Below are 18,353 nucleotides of genomic sequence, written 5' to 3'. Positions count from 1 at the left end.
AACTGCAGTTGTCCAGGTTCCCAAAGTCCTGGCCTAGGAGGGTGAAAGCAACAGCGCATTTGTGCAGCAGCAGTCAGATGATGTGATTCCAGCATTTGTCAATACCATCCAACAATTACTCTGAGTAGATTCATCTTAGTGACTGAGTTGAAGTGAGGGGAAAAAAAAAAAGAATGGTGTAGAAAGGTCACTGTTCTCAGGCATGCCAGACCTTCGTGGGAAATCTAAGTTATCTGTGCACAATGTTGGTAGTGAATGAGCTGCGCAGACACCCCAAACATTATAAACCATAAGCCCTACAGAAAATAAAGAGTTTTGGGGCCATGTGTCACACAGACATGTGGTTTGGTTTGTATAAGAACTGAAGTCAGAAATTGTACAGCTGAGTTGTAATACCTGCACCTACTAGCTATCTGAAAGTGAATGAAACACTCTTAAGCATTAGCTCCCTTACTTGAAATTTAAGAATAAGAATTAACCCAGCAGAGCTAGTGAGATTTAAATGTCTCCCATTACCCTCCTTACACCAACACTGGTCATCAAGTTAAAATATGAACTGATCATGTCATTCCCCTGCTCATTAGCCTTCACTGGCTCCCATGAGATAAAAAAAAAAACAACCCTCAGCATTGCAATCAATGCCATATCAGCATTGATTCACATATCAGCCCATCCCTCAGCCCCCACATCCTTCTTTCCTCTGCTGCAAAGCATCCCTCCTCTACCTTATCATGCTCAACTCTTTGAACCCTCAGTTTCTCCCCCTGCAATGCCCTTCTCTGGGCAGTAAAATCCTACTCGATCTTCAAAACCCAGACCAAACATTGCCTTTCTTTATTCCAACCCCTCTTCCAACTTTGATGGTCCTTGGAACTTCAACAACACTTTGTTCACCTGCAAGATCACATCTTACTATAATTGCCTGTATCTTTATCCATCTGCCCATTGATCTGTGAGTCCTAGGGCAAGGATGATGTCTTATTTTGTGTTTATATCCCATCACCCAGCTCAGTGCCTTCCAATCTTAAAGCTGCTCAAAAAATTATGTACTCATATATGGAAATGTGAATACATGAAGGTGTTTTTAAACTGGAAAGTGTCATTTTAATGTAGTAATTAGCATTCTTAAAGGTGAAGAACCTGAGCAATAAGGAGAATTTGGTCCCAGAGTTTTGTACTTGAAAACAATTTGTGTCACAACCCTTCTCAATCTAGATGCCACATGTTTTTCCATGATCCTGCAGAGGAATGGGTGGGTGCACCAGCAGGTGAACCCCTTGGAGTTACAAGGCATAACAGCACCCTACCCTTCATTGTGGGACACAGCCGGTCCATGGAACTGTACCTTCATCTGACAGCAAACTGAAGATTCAGGAGGAACATTTCTCAGACTTTCTCCAAATCAAAACTCACGAACCGGTGTACCTCTATGATTTCCTCTCTGCAGCTACTGTTTTCCTCACCTCTCAGTACATGCTGAAGTGTCATTTAACTATGAGGGAAAGAGGCACTGGATTTTGAGACCAGACAGACACAGGTTCGAAATCTAACCCTCCCAATTCATTCCCCGTGTGTGGCCTTGGACGGTGTACTCAGTCTTGCAGAGCCTGTGACCTCACTTCTAAAATGAGAAAAATGCATAACAGGGTGGTTGTGAAAATCAAATGAGAAAAATGTGGAAGAAGGTATTGCAATCTAAAAATGTTTTAGAACTGTAAATTGTTATTCCCATGGCGAGAAGTAGACTTAGCAGCCACAGTTTCCCCTTCTTTTGTTACTTCTTCCCCCAGCTCTCCCTCCTGGATTCTTTTCAGAGGACCCACAGTACAGATATACATCTCACTGGGCTTGGGTCTGCTTCTGCAGAGAGGAGTATTTGCTCGAGCCCCTAGTAAGTCTGATCTACTTTCTTCTCCGCAAAGGAGAACTTCTGCAGGGGAAATAACAGTTTCAGCAGCCCCTGTGGTAACAAAGCATTTCTTTGATCTCTTGCCACTATCTGAGTGTTGTTTTGAAAGCTACTTAAGGATGAAAGTATCCTCCAAAAAACCCACTGTCAAAGGAGATTTCAGCTCACCTCAAATTCAACCAACTCTTGAGGTTTTGCATGTGTAAAAATGAGATGGGGACAGCTACATAAGTACTGAACGACCAAAGAGATGTCAATGTTTTTATTACTGTTTGCAATTGAACTCTGAGTAAAGCTGAAACCAGTTACATACACCTGGAGAGAGGGCATGGTTTTTGATATGATCACGATATTTGATTTGGGAATTTTTAAGTATACAGCATTGCTAATAGCTTTTAGTTTAAAAAAAAACAAAAAAAAAAAACAAAAAAAACGTTGAACTCCAGAATTCACTATTTCCTATGAGAGCTTGAAATGCCAAATACTTGAGTTTACATAAAAATTTGGCTCACAGATGCCTCAGTGAATAGGAAAAGGTATCTCGTGGTGGCTAACAAGAAGTCAGGCACTTTCCTCCTCCTCACAAAGGGCAAAGATAATGCCAGCCCTGAGCGGGTACCCCATCGTACATGGATCACAGCACTAGTAGTATCTTTCTGGTCTCCCTGACTACAGCCTTGCCTCTCTCCAGTTTTTCTCCCACAAGCTATAACAGTGATCTTTCTAAAATGCAAATGTGATCATACAATGGCTTAATCTTTCAATAGCTCCAAAATGCCTTCAGAATAATGTTGACACTTGTTAGCATGATGAGCTCCTGCCTCCCTTTGGAATCCCATCTCTAACTAAAGCCACACCCCCATCCCATTCACCTCTTCTGTTCCCCATAATCTCCCTGCCTTTCCTTGACCACAGCACAATTCTGTGCCTTTGCACACCCACAAACTTCTGCCTGGAGTGCCTTTAACCATTCTCTTCCCTTGGCAGACCTACACATCCTTCAAGAGTCTGCCAAGATCCAGCTTGTCCAGAAGGTTATCCCTAACCACCCTCTCCCCCGACTGTTGAGGGTGCCCCCACTCTAAGCCTGCCTCTATCACAGCACTTATCTTATTCCATTATAACCTCATATTGACTTGTTTGTGTTCCGCATTGTCTTGAGGGCTGGGATCAGGCTTATTCATATTCACATCCTCAGCACTTTACATCATCTGGTACCTAACAGGGCAGCACTGAAAGTCTGATAAGTCAGTCAGCCAAACAGCACTACATTGAAAGTTGAAGTTGATTTCTTATCCCAAACATGCCAGGAATTAACTTGGTGTTGGACAAATAGATACAAAATTCAATAAACTCAACTATGTTTATTTATTGAAATCCGATTATGTATATATCCCTCCAGTAAGTCCACATAATTCTTTCTCTCACTGTGGGCCAAGTACTTTACTATCAAGATTTAAATATCGCCACTGACTTTCCTGCCTTGCCTTGTTATCTTAGAATAGATAAAAGACTTTTCAAAATCTAGAGAGCTTCATCTTCCCACAAGTGAGTAACCTCTTCTGAATGTGCAAACTAGCAGTCTTGTTCTTCATTTTTAACTGTGAATGTGACAAAGTCTTCTTTATTAAATAAATTATTGTAATCATTCATTTAAGACATCTGTACTGGAAACCTACTAAGTGCCATTTGCTCCCATGGACCCAGATAAAAGGCATGGGTGGATCTGCCAGTTAAACAAATGAGCTGTAAAACACTCAACAAACATTTTAGGTCCAAGCTACTGATTCAAATATGTTTTGTGAGTGTTGAAAATATAGAGACTTCACATATAAGTAGAAATGTTGAAACCAAAGGCAACAAACAAAATAGAGATAACTACAGCACTACCTCCAAGAAAAGTACTTAGCCCCTTCAAATAGCTCCAGCTAGGATATACATCGTGCGCTGTGATGTGTAACCTTTCAGAGGGATCTGAGGGGAAAAAAATACATGTATGTTGCTTACAATATGAAGGGTTTTCTCTAATACCCCGAAGCCCATATGGCATTTCTGGACCCCAAGTAAAGAACCCCCATATCAACATATTGAGGTTTGTGCCCTCAACATCAGCTAGTCTGATCATCCACATAGAAGCAGCATCTGAGACTGGGATTGGAGGACAGGGCTCCGTCTCCCTGAGAAGCTCTGAAAGGCTTATTCTTGCCTTGATGGGAAAATCTAAAGACTGAATTTTTCAGGATCAATAAGGGCACCTTGTTGAGTAATTTACAGTAGAACGTGAAAACAAATACTGAAGGGAAGTGCCCCAAATAGCACATTCCCCTTGGTGAGACACAAAGGGAAGAGGACTATGGCTAGCTGCACCTAAGGTGGTCTCGTTCTTCCTTTTCTTTGCTTTCTTCCTTCTTCCTTCCCTCCTTCCTCCCTTCCTTCCTCCCTTCCTGCTCATCTCTCTCTTCCTTCCTTCCCTCCTTTCGTTCTTCTTTTCCCTTCCTGTCTTCCTTTCCTTATTTATTTCATTCTCCCACAAATTCCTCTGGATCCTGGGGGACCGCTCCTGCTTTGGAGTTGGTTTGTTCCCAGGCCGTTCATCCTAACTCTGACCTCAGCTTAAGCGTCTCTAGCCAGAGGAGAGAGAAACGGGTGAAAAAAGACATGGGCCTTATTCAGGACTGGGGAGGGCTAGAGTTGGCTACTGGAGGAGGGTGAAGGAAGAATATCTGGCACCAGTGAGGTTACACACATAACACGGAACAGGCTCAAAATGTATGCCAGCAATTTACGAGTCTTCCGTGACTGTTCACACTTTTGCTGTTTTGTTTTCTTTAATCAGTACTTATCTTGGCCACCACAGCTACACGTAGCTGACACAAAATACAGAACACCTTCACGAGACTCACAGACCCTCAGCCTCAGTGCGGTCCCCTGCTCTGCTCAGTGGCCGCCACTCACTATCCTAGGTCCCCCCCTGAAACCACAACAAGGAAACCACAGTACTGGAGACAACTCTGGCCCTTGGGGAAAGGAGGCAGAGGTGCCAACCAGGAGCCCCTGCCGCAGGTTCACTCAGTAGAAGTCAAATATTATGAATTCTGCAGACTCTTCACAGTTGGGGCTTTCTCTAGCTTAAAAGGCCTCAACATGGCTGTTAGTCCATTTATCACTTTCTCCTCATATGGGCTTGAGAGGAAGACGAAAGAGACAGGGGTTCAAATCCAGACTCTGCACTGATAAGCTGTGTGGCCTTAAGCTAGTTATTTAAAAGCTTTGAATCTCAGTTTTCTCATTTGTAAAATGAGACAAGTATTATCTATGATATAGGATTGTTAGGAGGATTAAGTAAAATATTTAGAAGTAGATCAAAGTACCCCAATAAATATTAATAGATGTTTTCCCAGTATCCTCCAAAGATCACTAAGCACTAGCTTCATATAAACCATTACCTGTTGTTGTTTTTTTGTTTGTTTGTTTTTGAGGTACACAGGCCTCTCACTGTTGTGGCCTCTCCCGCTGCGGAGCACAGGCTCCGGACGCGCAGGCTCAGCAGCCATGGCTCATGGGCCCAGCCGCTCCACGGCATGTGGGATCTCCCCAGACCGGGGCAGGAACCCGCGTTCCCTGCATCGGCAGGCGGACTCTCAACCACTGCGCCACCAGGGAAGCCCCCATTATCTGTTTTTAACTGATTCAGGATTTTCTTTTTACCTTTTATTTTTTGTAACATTTTACACATGCTGTATTCTAAAAGGCAATCTATATAACCTTTTGAAAAATAATTGGAGCTATTTTCATAGGAAAAACTGCCAACCACACCTTTTGCCAATAGTTCTTTCCCATTATCAGAAAACACTGAGCCTGACTCAGCATCAACTAGAAACACCCTTTGCTGGGGCACTTGAGGCACCCACAGCTAACGTTCTGTGAGGAGCATGCTGGGATTCCTGGCCCCTCACTAAAATGTGCCCTCAAACAAAGCCGCACAGACATAAGCTGGGACAGACGCCGCACACATTTCACTGTTTCTTGGGGCCCAGCTGACAGCAAGTGTTTTCCCACTTTGACTCAGGAGGAAGAGGAAGTAAATGTCTGGCATTTTATTCAGTTAACAGCTGTTTTTGGAACTATTATTACTCCACACAGGACACAATGTCGGCCACTGTAGGGGATGCAAAAATGAGTCAGACCCAGTGTCTTCCCTGAAGAAAACTAAGGGGAAGATAAAAATTCTCATTTAACACAGTTTTTTTGAATGCCTACGATATGCACATCCTCTTCGAGGCCTGGGGATACGGTGGGGGATAAAACAGACAAACTCACGAAGCTCATATTCCTTGAATAAACAAGTAAATTTAAATAAACAAGACAATTTCAGATAATGATAAGTACCAAAAATAAAGAAGGATGATGTATTAGAGTGAGATGCGGATGAGCTTGGGAGAAATAGCTTAGTAAGTTAGAGGAAAAGAAAGTGCAGATGAAGCAAAATGGGTAGAACAGTAGGATAGGGGATTCCAAAGAAGTAGGAAGGCGCCAGATCACGACTCCTTGTAGACTAGGGTCTACATATAAAGGATCAGATAGTAAATATTTTAGGCTTTGCAGGCCATATGGTCTCTATTGCAACTGTTCAAATCTGCCATTGAGACAATATATAAAAGAATGAGTGGGGTTGTGTTCCAATAAAATCTATTTATGGACACTGAAATATGAATTTCATATAATTTTCACAACTTACAATATATTTTGATTTTTTTTCAGTACAAAAACCATTCTTAGCTCATAGGCTATACAAAACAGGTGGTAGGCTGGATCTGGCCCACAGGGTCTCTGTTTGCCAACCCCTGTTGTAGACTATGTTAAGGTGTTTGGATTTTATGAGAAGTGCACTTACAAGGTTTCAATGAAGGAAGGTATTGTGATATTATTTATGTTTTGAAGAGCCTGTTCTGGCTTCAGGAGACTGGGGGCAGGGGAAGTGGGTATGCATAGAGACAGGGAGACCTTCTAGTTCAGCTCTGAAACTGCCCTAGAAGTTCCAGTATGCAATGATGGTAGCTTGGATGAGGGTGATAATAATGGAGTTTAAAAAAATTAAAAGGAAACAGACTTGAAATATATTGTGCAGGTAGAGTTGAAAATACATTGCATGAGTCATTATAATACAAAATAGAGAGTATTAATGTCAGAAAAAATGACAGATGAAATTACTCTGGGGAATCAGGGAGAATGACCGGTGTTGAAGGAGCATGAGCCTTTCGTTCAAGTAGGTTTTAACAAGAGGAGATGGGAGAGGCATCAGGCTGGAAAGACAACTTGTTTCCCAAGAGTTTGCATGGTGATGAGGAAAGAACTCTGGTCTGAGATAGACTTGACCTCTCTGAACCTCCTGTCCTCATCTGTAAAAGTGGACCATAATATTAACGCATAAGCTTCTTAAGGCCAGGGACCATGTCACTTGCCTCTCCATATCCCCACAACCTAGCTGGACAATAATCTAATATCAATTCAATAAATATTTATTGGCCTAGTATATGCTATGGCATATGCTAGCTATTAGGAAATATATATTCATAGCAATTGTCCTCAAAGAGTTTGTAAGATTGAAGAGATAACTGCACTGATAGGTACTTACTGTGCTACAAAGCGACAGTGTTATATCTCTGAGATACGTAACAGGGATGTTAATTTTATCTTCGGATCAGAGAAGGCTTATGTGCAGAAGTGACATTTACACTGATTCCTGAGGGAAAATGAGGGATAATTACGAAAGTCAGAAAGGAGAAAACATTTCCCGCAAAACAAACAGTATGTGTGGAGAAGAAGCCTGACATGTTTGAGGATCTAAAAATCAGAGAGAGAAAGAGAACATGTGGGTGCAATGAGTCTGAAGCTAGAAGATGGAGAAGGCCCATGTCACCCAGGGCCTTGCAGGCCAGGATACAGATTGAGGATTTTATCCCAGGCTCAATAAGAAGTTATAAGTGAGTTTGGGGTTCACACAGACCTGGCTTTAATTCCCAGTTCTGCCACTTGTTAAATTGGTAGAATTACTGAATGATGACTTAGCCTATCTTGCAGGAATATTGTGAGAACAAAATGACAAAATTATCTGTGAAAGAACCTGGTCGATTTTCATTAAGTGTTAGTTTTCTTTTCCTGGAACACAGGGCAAATGCAGGGAGTAGGGCAAAACAAGCCTCCGAAATTAGGCTAAATGCCCAGCAAAGAAGTCCTTATTTTGTAGATCAAGGGAACAAAATAGAACTCTGAGGACTGTCCCTCACTCATCAATGTCCACATATAAACCCATTCAATTTGACTCAAGTCAAACCCACTCTATTTGAGACTATACTCCATACTTCTACAGGAGAGTGGGGTGGGTGTCCAAAAATCAATATGGCATGAGTCCTTTCCTTAAGGAGTTTAATTAGTTAAGGTTATAAGAAGGAAAATGGGATGTTAAAAGTGGGTATAGTAAATTTACAACAGCTAAGATTTGGAAACAAGCGTAAGTGCCCACGTAAGTGCTTCATGGATGAATGAAGATGTGGTATACACACACACACACACACGCACACACAAATGGAATACTACTCAGCCATAAGAAAAGATGAAATCTTGCCTTTTGCGACAACATGGATGGACTTTGAGGGTATTATGCTAAGTGAAATAAGTCAGATGGAGAAAGACAAATATTGTATGATTTCACTCATATGTGGAATATGAAAAAATTTTAAATAAAATAAATGAGCAAGACAAACTAAATAAAAACAAATGCATAGATATGGAGAAGAGAACAGTGGTTACCCAAAAGGAAGCGGGGGGAGTGGGGGAGAGCGAAACAGGTAAAGGAGTCAACTGTATGATGACAGATGGAAACTAAATTTTTGGTGGTGAGCACACTGTAGTGTGTACAGAGGTAGAAATATAATGTTATACACATGAAACCTATATAATGTTGTAAACCAATGTTACCTCAATATTTTTTTTTAAAAAATGGGTAGGAAAATGACCCCCATCCCCAAAGCCAAATGGAGTCACTTTCTCTGAATGAAAGTTGTCATCTGGCAAAAAAGTTGGAATGTTTTTGCTTTTGCCCCTGTGGCTGGTTATTTTAATTCCACGAGGACTCAACAGGATTCAGAAAGCTGCAAATTGATCACATATCTTGGACCTTGTGCGTGTAAATCACACAGATCCTGCCCTACTTTGTATCCTTTAGAAAGTAAAATAGCTTGTCAGAGTTCTCTCCCTGCAGACAAGAAGGGCATCAGCTGCTGGAAACGAAACAAAAACAAAAAATCTCAGCATCCCAGAAGCTTCCCAGAGCAGCTCTTACCTCACGGAACAGATTTCAGATGCTGCCTATTCTCAGAGAAGGAGTGTGGGGCGGCAGTCCCAGCCTTCAGATCTCTAATTGTCACTTGGTTTTGTCACAGTTGTTCCACTTTATCCATTGCAGCCTTTTAAAAGCTTATACTTCTTTAATGAACAAAAATTATCTGGACAGTTTCTCTTAAGAAGTAATCTAAAACAAGTGAAAATTTACCTGGACATCTTATAACTCAAAGATATGGCAGTGTTCCAAAGAAAAAGGAAAAGTGAGAGGTTTGTCTGAGTTAATAACCAATGTTCATATTTTCAGTCCACAGTGTCTTAAAAGTGCCCATTCATAAAACCCAGATAATCATGAAATAAAATATAATAATAATGTGTAATAATAAAATATAATAAAGAATAAAATAATAAGGAAGCCCAGACTGTTCTGTTTAGGCATGGAGCTCTTTCAGGCCATCAGAAGCAGTGGACTGGGATGTTTGCCAAACCTACTGGATGTTAGGTTTCTGTTGGCCAGCCCCTGACTCTGCCATCCTTGTTGCAGTCAAGTCCACAGATGCCTGCCCTACAGGCTGTATGCTGTGTCAATTTCAAGGTCAGCCCTGGCTTGGGCAAGAAGAACTGATGCAGGGAGTCTGAGCACCTGTACTGCCCAGTTGCCTGGGTCTTGGCCACTGAACAGACCTCTTAGATGGTGACTGCTTAGTAAATGAACTTTTGCCCCAGATTCCCTCACTGTGCCACTCTTGCCTCCTAAAGGGGCTTATGTACCTCATTTTCATCTCCTGGTAACAGAATGTTACCTAAGGTACATCTGAGAAACCTGCTCCCCTTGGACACTATAACCTGCTAGTCAGGATACATCCACTCTGAGTCTATATGAGCAACCACCTAGCATTTATCCAATGGCATGATGGTAAATGTTGAACAATTGGATCTCTGGGGAAAAAAAGTACACACACATACACACACACACACACAAGTCTTCTATAAATTCTACTAATAGAAAGGATATGTAGCACACAATTTACAAATAATAACAACATATACCATACACTTTTTTATAAATTCCTCATAGCCTATCAATTCTCCCAAAATGCTTTTGTTTATTTTCATGCAATGAGTGTAGTTACCATGTAAACGTCGGTTGATATTTTCATTTACTTTAAGGAATTAAAACAAAAATGAAACAATACAGACTTACAACTTGACTCATCAATGACATTCTTTGTGGAATCAAGTTACAGTTTTCGAGTACTGGAAGACTATTTCCTCAATTGTTTGGTGCTACATGCAATGTAACAGCCACAGAAACTTCTAACTTTAATCTGAATTATTAACATTTTCTCCATCACTTTCTTAAGTCTAGACCAGTGGTCAGCAAATTTCTCCTGCAAAGGGCCAGAGAGTAAATACATTAGGCTTTGTGGACTACATATGGTCTCTGTCACATATTCTTCGTGTGCGTGTGTGCATGTGCACGCGCTTTTACAATCCTTTAGAAATGCAAAAGCCAGACCTCGGGTCGGATTTGGCTTTTGGAATTATAGTTTGCCGATACCTGGTTTAGACAGTCCACAAAATAAAAAATCAAGCCTTGGTCTTCTAGCATTTGCTCATTGCTATACTGCAAATATTCCCACCATGGCCAATTTCAAGCTACCAATGTGATGTCACTAAACAGACTGGGAAGATAAGTGCAGTAGTACATCATAATATGCTATTTCCACCCTACAGATAAAATAGGTATCAATAATCTCAAGAGCATAATTACTAGTAAAATGCAGTAAATTAGGGAGTCATGAGTTTTGAGTATTTACTGTCTTTTTCTTTAACACAACTTATTTAAGTTCATACAATTTAATTTTTAATAATGGCTGTGTTTAACAACCAGCTGGCAAAATTCCTAAAATTTTAACAATCAGCTCTTGCGAGCCATATGGGTCAACTCCAGCACCCGCTGGATTTATCCCATCTAAATGTGGATAGAGCCAAGCTCTGGCTTTCTCCTTCTCCCACTTTGTGCTGCCTCTAAAAGCTGCCCTATTATGCCACCTAATCTTAGATGTGACATGATGAGGGGATTTTGCACTTTGTACTCTGTGATAAATCTGAGACCTTCCCAACTCGTAATGTTCTAGGAAAACCAGTAGGTGAATCTACTAAGGAAAGAGATCCTATAAACGCAAAGAAAAAAGTGATTTCTATATGATCTGGGGCTTGGGGATTACCTATACTTCCGATAACTCCACTAGTGCAGATCATTCAGACTTTCTCATACCCAAATTGCAGAAATTACTGAAGGAATTTTTGTTTAAAGTCACCCCTGGTTAAAAGACCAAAAAAGTACAAAGGTGAAGCTCCGTGAATATCACTGAAGACATTAGGCTGGCAGCAGCTGGGTCTCTAGAAGACTGGTATTCTTTCAACAAACACTTCATGCCAAGCTTGGAAAAAGAGAAAGAATTCTCAGCAGTAGTAAGAATCACAAAAATTATAGTATCGTTTATTTAGAAAGCAAAGACAATCAAGAGAAAGAATAAATTCCGCCATAACAGGAGAGCCATTAGGAGATAAATAAAGAAGCAAATAGATCAGACTGTGGAGCTGACTTTTTTGCTGTTACTTGTAGTATTATGTACTTTTCAAAAACCTGAACATTTAGAATCATGTCTGTATCTGTAGGTAGCTCTGTAATATGGCAGGCAAAACTAAGACAATACACAATATACATAGGTAGGGGCATATTACTTTTGTAGATGGCAGAAACTGACAATAAATAAATGAATATAGCCTTCCAATTCCAACTGTGCTTTTAATCTTCTAGAAGTAGTAGGTGCAGGAAGGATTTACTAGTGTCCAAAAAAAAAAGAAAAAAGGCTTTTGCCCTTAATTTAAATCATTGTTGTTCTAGGGAAATTTAATTTGGGGAAAAAAAATGTTTTTCTAATTAACTGGAAGACTGTGTGCTATGCAAACAATAAAGATTCTTGTTTGAAAGTAATGCATGCCCCTACTCCTAGAACTACCAAGGGAATTTAAAATAAAAAATGCAGGCGGCTCCAACCTCGTGTTTTGCCAGAGCTAAACAGAATTCCCAGATCCAGAGTTTTCACACGTCATTTCCCAATTTAAAACCCACAAGTGTTGAGTGGGTTCATGCTTCAGCAAGACACATCTTCTCATCTCTAGGAATGACTGCATTTGATCTTTTTCTGAGTTTCTCGGCACATCCCTCTCTCCCTCTTTCTACTTGTTGTGCTATGGTTGGCCTGAAAGGTTAGAAACTGCACAATTAGATGGATCGGGGAAGATTTCATAATGCTCTGGTGCTGGGCTGGGCAGTCGAGCCAAATTCCATTCATTAGCTAAGGCGCCGGGGTGAGTGTGGCCAGTAAAAATGCTGTTTTGGTTCCATAGAAGTGCTGATAGGGAACAGGAAATAAACTTTTATTTTGGGGGGTCCTTAGAGGCAGTATGGACAAGTGAGGAGTCTGGGATGCTGGGAATCTGGAAGCCAGGAATTAATCTCCATCTTAACTACTTACTGGGCAGCTCAAGCAACTTCCATTCTCTTTTGACTGTATTTTTTCTAACACTGTTTTCTTATTCTTTAAGTAACAGCATCAGATTTCTGTCTACCTTATTCTTCAAGCATTCCAAAGTCATGAATCAAGTATTCAATTCACGCAACATAAACTGAGCCACCTATACTGTGCTAGGTGCTGTGATAGATGCTTTGGAAACTGTTATTAATACAACTTGGTTCATGCTCTCAAAGAGCTTATAGACTAAAGAGGAGACAGAGCTCTTAAATACAAAACAATAAAGCAAGTGCAATGTAAGAGACATATTAAAATTACTATGGGAAAGCTGGCAAAGGAGCTTCCCTTGGAAAGCCAAGAAAAGCTATGGTAAGGAAGGATCATTGAACCAGGGGTTTGAATGAAGGGGTAGAAGATTTTGAGGAAGGAGAGCATATTATAAGAGAAAACAGCATAAGCAATGGGTCTGAGGTCAAGTGACCAGTGAGGCTCAAGTGGAAAGCTTGAGTAGGGCCTGGGCAAGAGGCAGGAGGACAACTTTTACAGTCTGTCCTCCTGGTGTGTGAAGAGGATAAAACAACTCTAGACTTTGAGGCATTTGAGATTTGAGGGAGAACCTGGACAATAGCAGTTTTTAGATTTTTTTTTTAATCAACTGAATAGAAATTAGATATTGCTGCAACGTTATCTCTTTATGCCTTTCCTTTTGCACAGTCTTCACCTCTCAAAAAGCTGGCCTGAAGAGTGTTATCACTCTGCAGTTACACTGAAGAGTGTTATAACTCTTCAGGGTTTGTTAATCACACAGTCCACACCATGAGGCTTGAAATTTACCTGCACTTTGACTAAGTTCTCAGCTTGTGTGCCCTAACACTTCCAGTCATGAATTTTCTACTCTTCTCACTGATTCTGGGACATTCCTCCTCACCTTATAGACTTCAGATGACGAGGGGAAACCTTCTGGAGCTCTGTTTTCTTCTTAAGCTTGGTCTGTGGTTTATAACAGCTGCCATCAGGAAAGTGGTGATGGTTCAGGTAGAAACTCTCTTGCCCAACTGCTCTACATTTCTAAAGCTTAGATAAAAATGAAATACTTGTTAAAATAACAGAACTTCACATTTAAAATATTCATAGCTATTTGATACACATAGAGTGAATCACAGTTTGAGCCAGAGCCAATTTTTAAGAAATACTAACACCTAGGTTTTGTCTGGTACCTTTCTTACTAACGTTCAACTGCTATGAGCCACTGCATGATTGAACCCTGCTTCTATTTCCCAGACCTAAGTAGAAACAGTTGCCCTGATCTTTATCTTAAAACTGTAAGTCTTATATAGTTTTAAACTTCATATACATGGCTCCAACCTTTCAGGGATTTAGAGCAGACTTATAAGTGATTTTTCTCATGGCTTTAATATTAAGTCTTTAAACTACCTACACATAACTTTCCAGAGAGACCATGCTAAGTTGCCTTCTTAGAATTCCCAGTTGGCTCTCAAAGTGATTCCGGCTCATTCTATTTCCAGAAGTGAGCAGAAGCTCCTTTCTTTATGTCAAGAGTCCATCAACCCAAGGAAGTACACAGAGGGAAAAAACTATAGGTTGCCCCAGAATAGACTGGCCATTCCAACATGGAGAATTTTTTTCCTTCCATGTAGATTTTCTCTTTCTCTAGACCCTTCCCCCTTTGAAACCTCGACATATTATAAGATCTAATTAGACTTAAATGGTTAAAACTTTCTATTAACTCCTAAAGAAGAACACACCTCCCTACAAACCTGCTTCTATTTGTTTTTGTTGTTGTTGTTGTTTTTGAAGAAGCCAGGTCCTCTTTTCCACCTGAAACATGTTTTGTAGAATTATTTCAATAGAACATGACAGGGGCTTCCCTGGTGGCGCAGTGGTTGACAGTCCGCCTGCCAATGCAGGCGGGTTCGTGCCCCGGTCCAGGAGGATCCCGCATGCCGCGGAGCGGCTGGGCCCGTGAGCCATGGCCGCTGAGCCTGCGCGTCCGGAGCCTGTGCTCCGCAACGGGAGAGGCCACAGCAGGGAGAGGCCACAGCAGTGAGAGGCCCACGTACCGCAAAAAAAAAAAAAAAAAAAATAGAACATGACAGCTTTCATTCAAAAAGAAATTGTTGTTTCTTCAGAAATTTTAAAGATTGCATCTTTGAGCAACTTTTCTTTAATCATTTCTCAAATAATCTGGTCTTGTTCCCACTAATCCCTAGATCTTCTTTTGGGATGTACCCTGAATCCTTAGCCTGAAATCAGAAGCTCTTGATCCTCAGTCTTGGGCTTGGGGCTTCACCACATCAGTGAACCATGCATGTCTCAATGGCAACCAAAGATATTTTTGTTTCTAGAATTTTCCTATATTCTTTGTTCTTTCTAGATGTCCTTGCACATGTGCTACTAATTTTCATTTTGTTTGTGATAATTCCCTCAACGACTGCTCTTTTTTCTTTAGCTTAAAATAATATGCAACACTATTCTCTGATTACAAACCCTCTCTAATTTGACCTTAAGAAACTTGGCTTTTTCAAGAGCTAGTAGCTCATAGGCATAATAAAACAACTGGGGAAAGAAGTATACATACATACCTATATATATATAACACATATATTAAAATACATACATATATATGTTTCAGAATATGTATTTATAATAAGGTATAGGCTTGATTTGAGAGTAAACATACAACCTTAATCATTTGATTCTAATTAGATTTTACAATATGCCTAAGAGCTTCAAAGGGCAAGAGTCTGGAGAAGGAGAAGATTCACATGGAAGAAAAATATCTCCATGTTGGAAAAGCAGTCTATTCTGGATGTGTGTGTGTACATATGTATATGCATACAATAAAACAAATATATATGTATTTGATGTGTACAATATTTAGTAAGCATTTTCTGTGCACCAAGCACACAGATCCAAGTGTGGATCTAGAGAGGGAAGAAATGACTAACACTTTTCTTATTCTCAAATTTCTCACAATCTAACGAGAAAAGGAAGCATAATATATGTGTAATAAATCTTGTTTTTATATAAATTAAGGACTTTGGGAACACAGAAAAGATGTATTTAATCAATTATTCCTGAGGAATTTAGAGCATTAGTAGGGTTTTGACAAGCAAAGGTTGGAAGATGAACACAAGACAGAGGCATACAAATGCACAGAATAATAAACAGGTAACAAGGACTTTGCTTTGGGAAATGGCAGGACATAAGGATAGTAGAGTAAGGCTGGGACTACATTATGAAGGTCTTTGAATGCCTTGTTAGGGTTTAACTTTACTTTGGAAATCAACTGGACACTATGAAAAGATTTTATGAGGAGAAACTAAACAATTAGATCTGCATTTTAAAACTATAATTCGGGCTATAGTAAGAAGATTGTATATAAGGATAAGGAGATGAACAGAAAAATCAATTAGAGTTTATCAATTAGGTCTACAAAAAAATCAGTTGCAGAGTTCATGCTCAGGATTATAAGGGTCTGCTCTAGAATAGCTTCAGTGTGAGGAGGAGAGGGAAATTTCTGGGAGACATTTAAAAATAGAACTTACTGGGTTTAGTAATCAACTGGTTGTGAGGAATTGGGGAAAAAGAGGAAGCAGGATGCATTGAGTTTTGGGGTTGGTTGACTGGATGTGTGGCAGTGCTAAATGAGCTAAAATTAAGAAAAAAAGAGGAGAAACATATTTTGGTAAGGAAAAGTACTTAATGGAGTACTTCCACTCAAGTGGAGTGGGGACACTCAGGTGGAAATTTACAGAAAGAAGTCAGAGCTCCAGAGAGAAGCTAAACCTAGAATTACAGTTTTAAGAGTCATTGTTGGAGCCATAAAAGTGGATAAGGTCACTACCTGGGACAAGCATGAATGAAAAAGGAGCCAAACCCTCAAGGAACAACACATCAAAGGACAAAGAAAGGGAGGAACCAGGGAGAGCCTGAAAAGAGGGAATCAGGAGGCAGAAGAAGCAGAAGACAGGGTGCAACCGAAACCAAGGGGAAAGAAGGTTGCAAAACACGGGGGGAGGCCAAAGTGGCAGGATTTCCCAAGAAGAGGCTGTTGTGGATGATCAAAGCACTAGGAATTTTAGGAGAGCAATTTCAAGAGAGTGAGGATAGCAAGCTAGATTCCCAGGAGCATAATGAAGAGAAGCAGAGGAGGCAGGGGCAGCAACTCTGAACAGAGGGATTGTGTGACTCTAGGGGAACAGCAGGATTTAGAGATGGTTTGGCTTAATTTTGAAGTATTTAAGTGTCATAGAGAATATAATTTAAATCTTAAGGCCTATAGCTTGTCATCATGAGGTTTAGAACATGCAGGCCTTGTCTTCCATGTGACTGAAGCTCCTGCTTCATTTAGGATTGCCTCAAATCCTGCCATGTGTAAACGGTCACTTAAGACCCTTTTTACTGATGATGTACAATTTCTCTCTCCTGATCACAGTTTTTTCAACCAGAGGAAAATGTTATGAAAGAGCGTGTCTCACAGTAAAATGGGGTGTTACAATTTGGGTGTTAAGATTTAACTGTGAATGAACACCCACTTTGGGGACGTCAGGTGTGTGGGGACCACCAAAGAGATCAGTCACAAATCCCAAATTCTCCAGCTGAAAAGAAGCCTAATGAAAAAGCCTGGAAGGCAATATCAGGGAGGAGAATGAAAGCCAGGGGAGCAGCATACGACACACTAAAGGAAGAGGGTGATTCCAGAAGGAAAAGGAGTCAAATTATGTGGAAGGAAATGAAAGGAGGCTTCTTCATTTGGGATGAGAATGCCCCTGGGAGCTCGAAGTAGCACTCTCAGCAAAATGGTGAAACAGAAACCAGACGTGGGGAACAAACAGAAGGTAATATCCTAATGAGCCCTTCACTTCTTACATGAAGTAAATAACATCTTCTATATACAATGAACTTTTATATATAATGTGCCTGCACACGTGTGTCTATATACATATATACATACATACACATTAAGGTATATTATTCACTGTTGAATGATTACTTTATTCCCCGCCTCTGTTTTAAAAAATAATGGTGAACTTGGAAACTGACTTATGCCGAGGAGAATTGTTAGATGTGCCAATACAGGGAAAGGAGGGTAAACTTACTGTTTTTGAGAGAGATTATATGCTAGAGTTTCTATGATGCTTCTTGGTAGATGACTATTCTCTCTCTCTTTCTTTCTTTTTCTCTTTCCCTCCCTCCCTCCCCCTCTTCCCCCCTCCCCTTTCCATCCAGTGGAATGGAGCATGTCTAAAGACTTCTGTCCTTTGGCTGGAGAAATCATCATGGAAAACCTGCAGACCCTGAGGTGCACAATCACAGGACTCACAATGGTAAACACCATTAGACTTCCCATTCCCCTACCCCTGATGCTTGTGCTGGGATATTCATACATCCCAGCAACAGCCAACGCCCAGTCCTCTGGCAACAACTGCCACTCGTTAAGCGTGCTATGTCTGGTACCCATAATCTGAACCCCACAAAGAAGTGAGCAGACAGCATGAACCACTTTGTAAGCTGCCATGTTCTACAGAGATCAG

General features: G+C 40.6%; 1 protein-coding gene across 1 annotated transcript in view; it reads left to right on the top strand.

The window, feature by feature from the left end:
- ANKFN1 (ankyrin repeat and fibronectin type III domain containing 1) overlaps positions 1-18,353 on the top strand; it is a gene marked incomplete at its 3' end in the record, with an annotated part of 433,720 nt that overhangs the window by 345,538 nt on the left and 69,829 nt on the right. Inside the window, exon 8 of the mRNA XM_082859995.1 lies at positions 18,049-18,146. Within this exon, the coding sequence (XP_082716121.1) occupies positions 18,049-18,146 (98 nt within the window). The remainder of the gene's footprint in view (positions 1-18,048; positions 18,147-18,353) is intronic.

This window comes from Leucopleurus acutus (assembly GCF_964270905.1).
Source record: "Leucopleurus acutus genome assembly, chromosome: 19".
NCBI classification, from domain to species: Eukaryota; Metazoa; Chordata; class Mammalia; order Artiodactyla; family Delphinidae; genus Leucopleurus; species Leucopleurus acutus.
The sequence above is the reverse complement of the archived record's forward strand: the minus strand, read 5'-3'. Positions and strand labels throughout refer to the sequence as shown.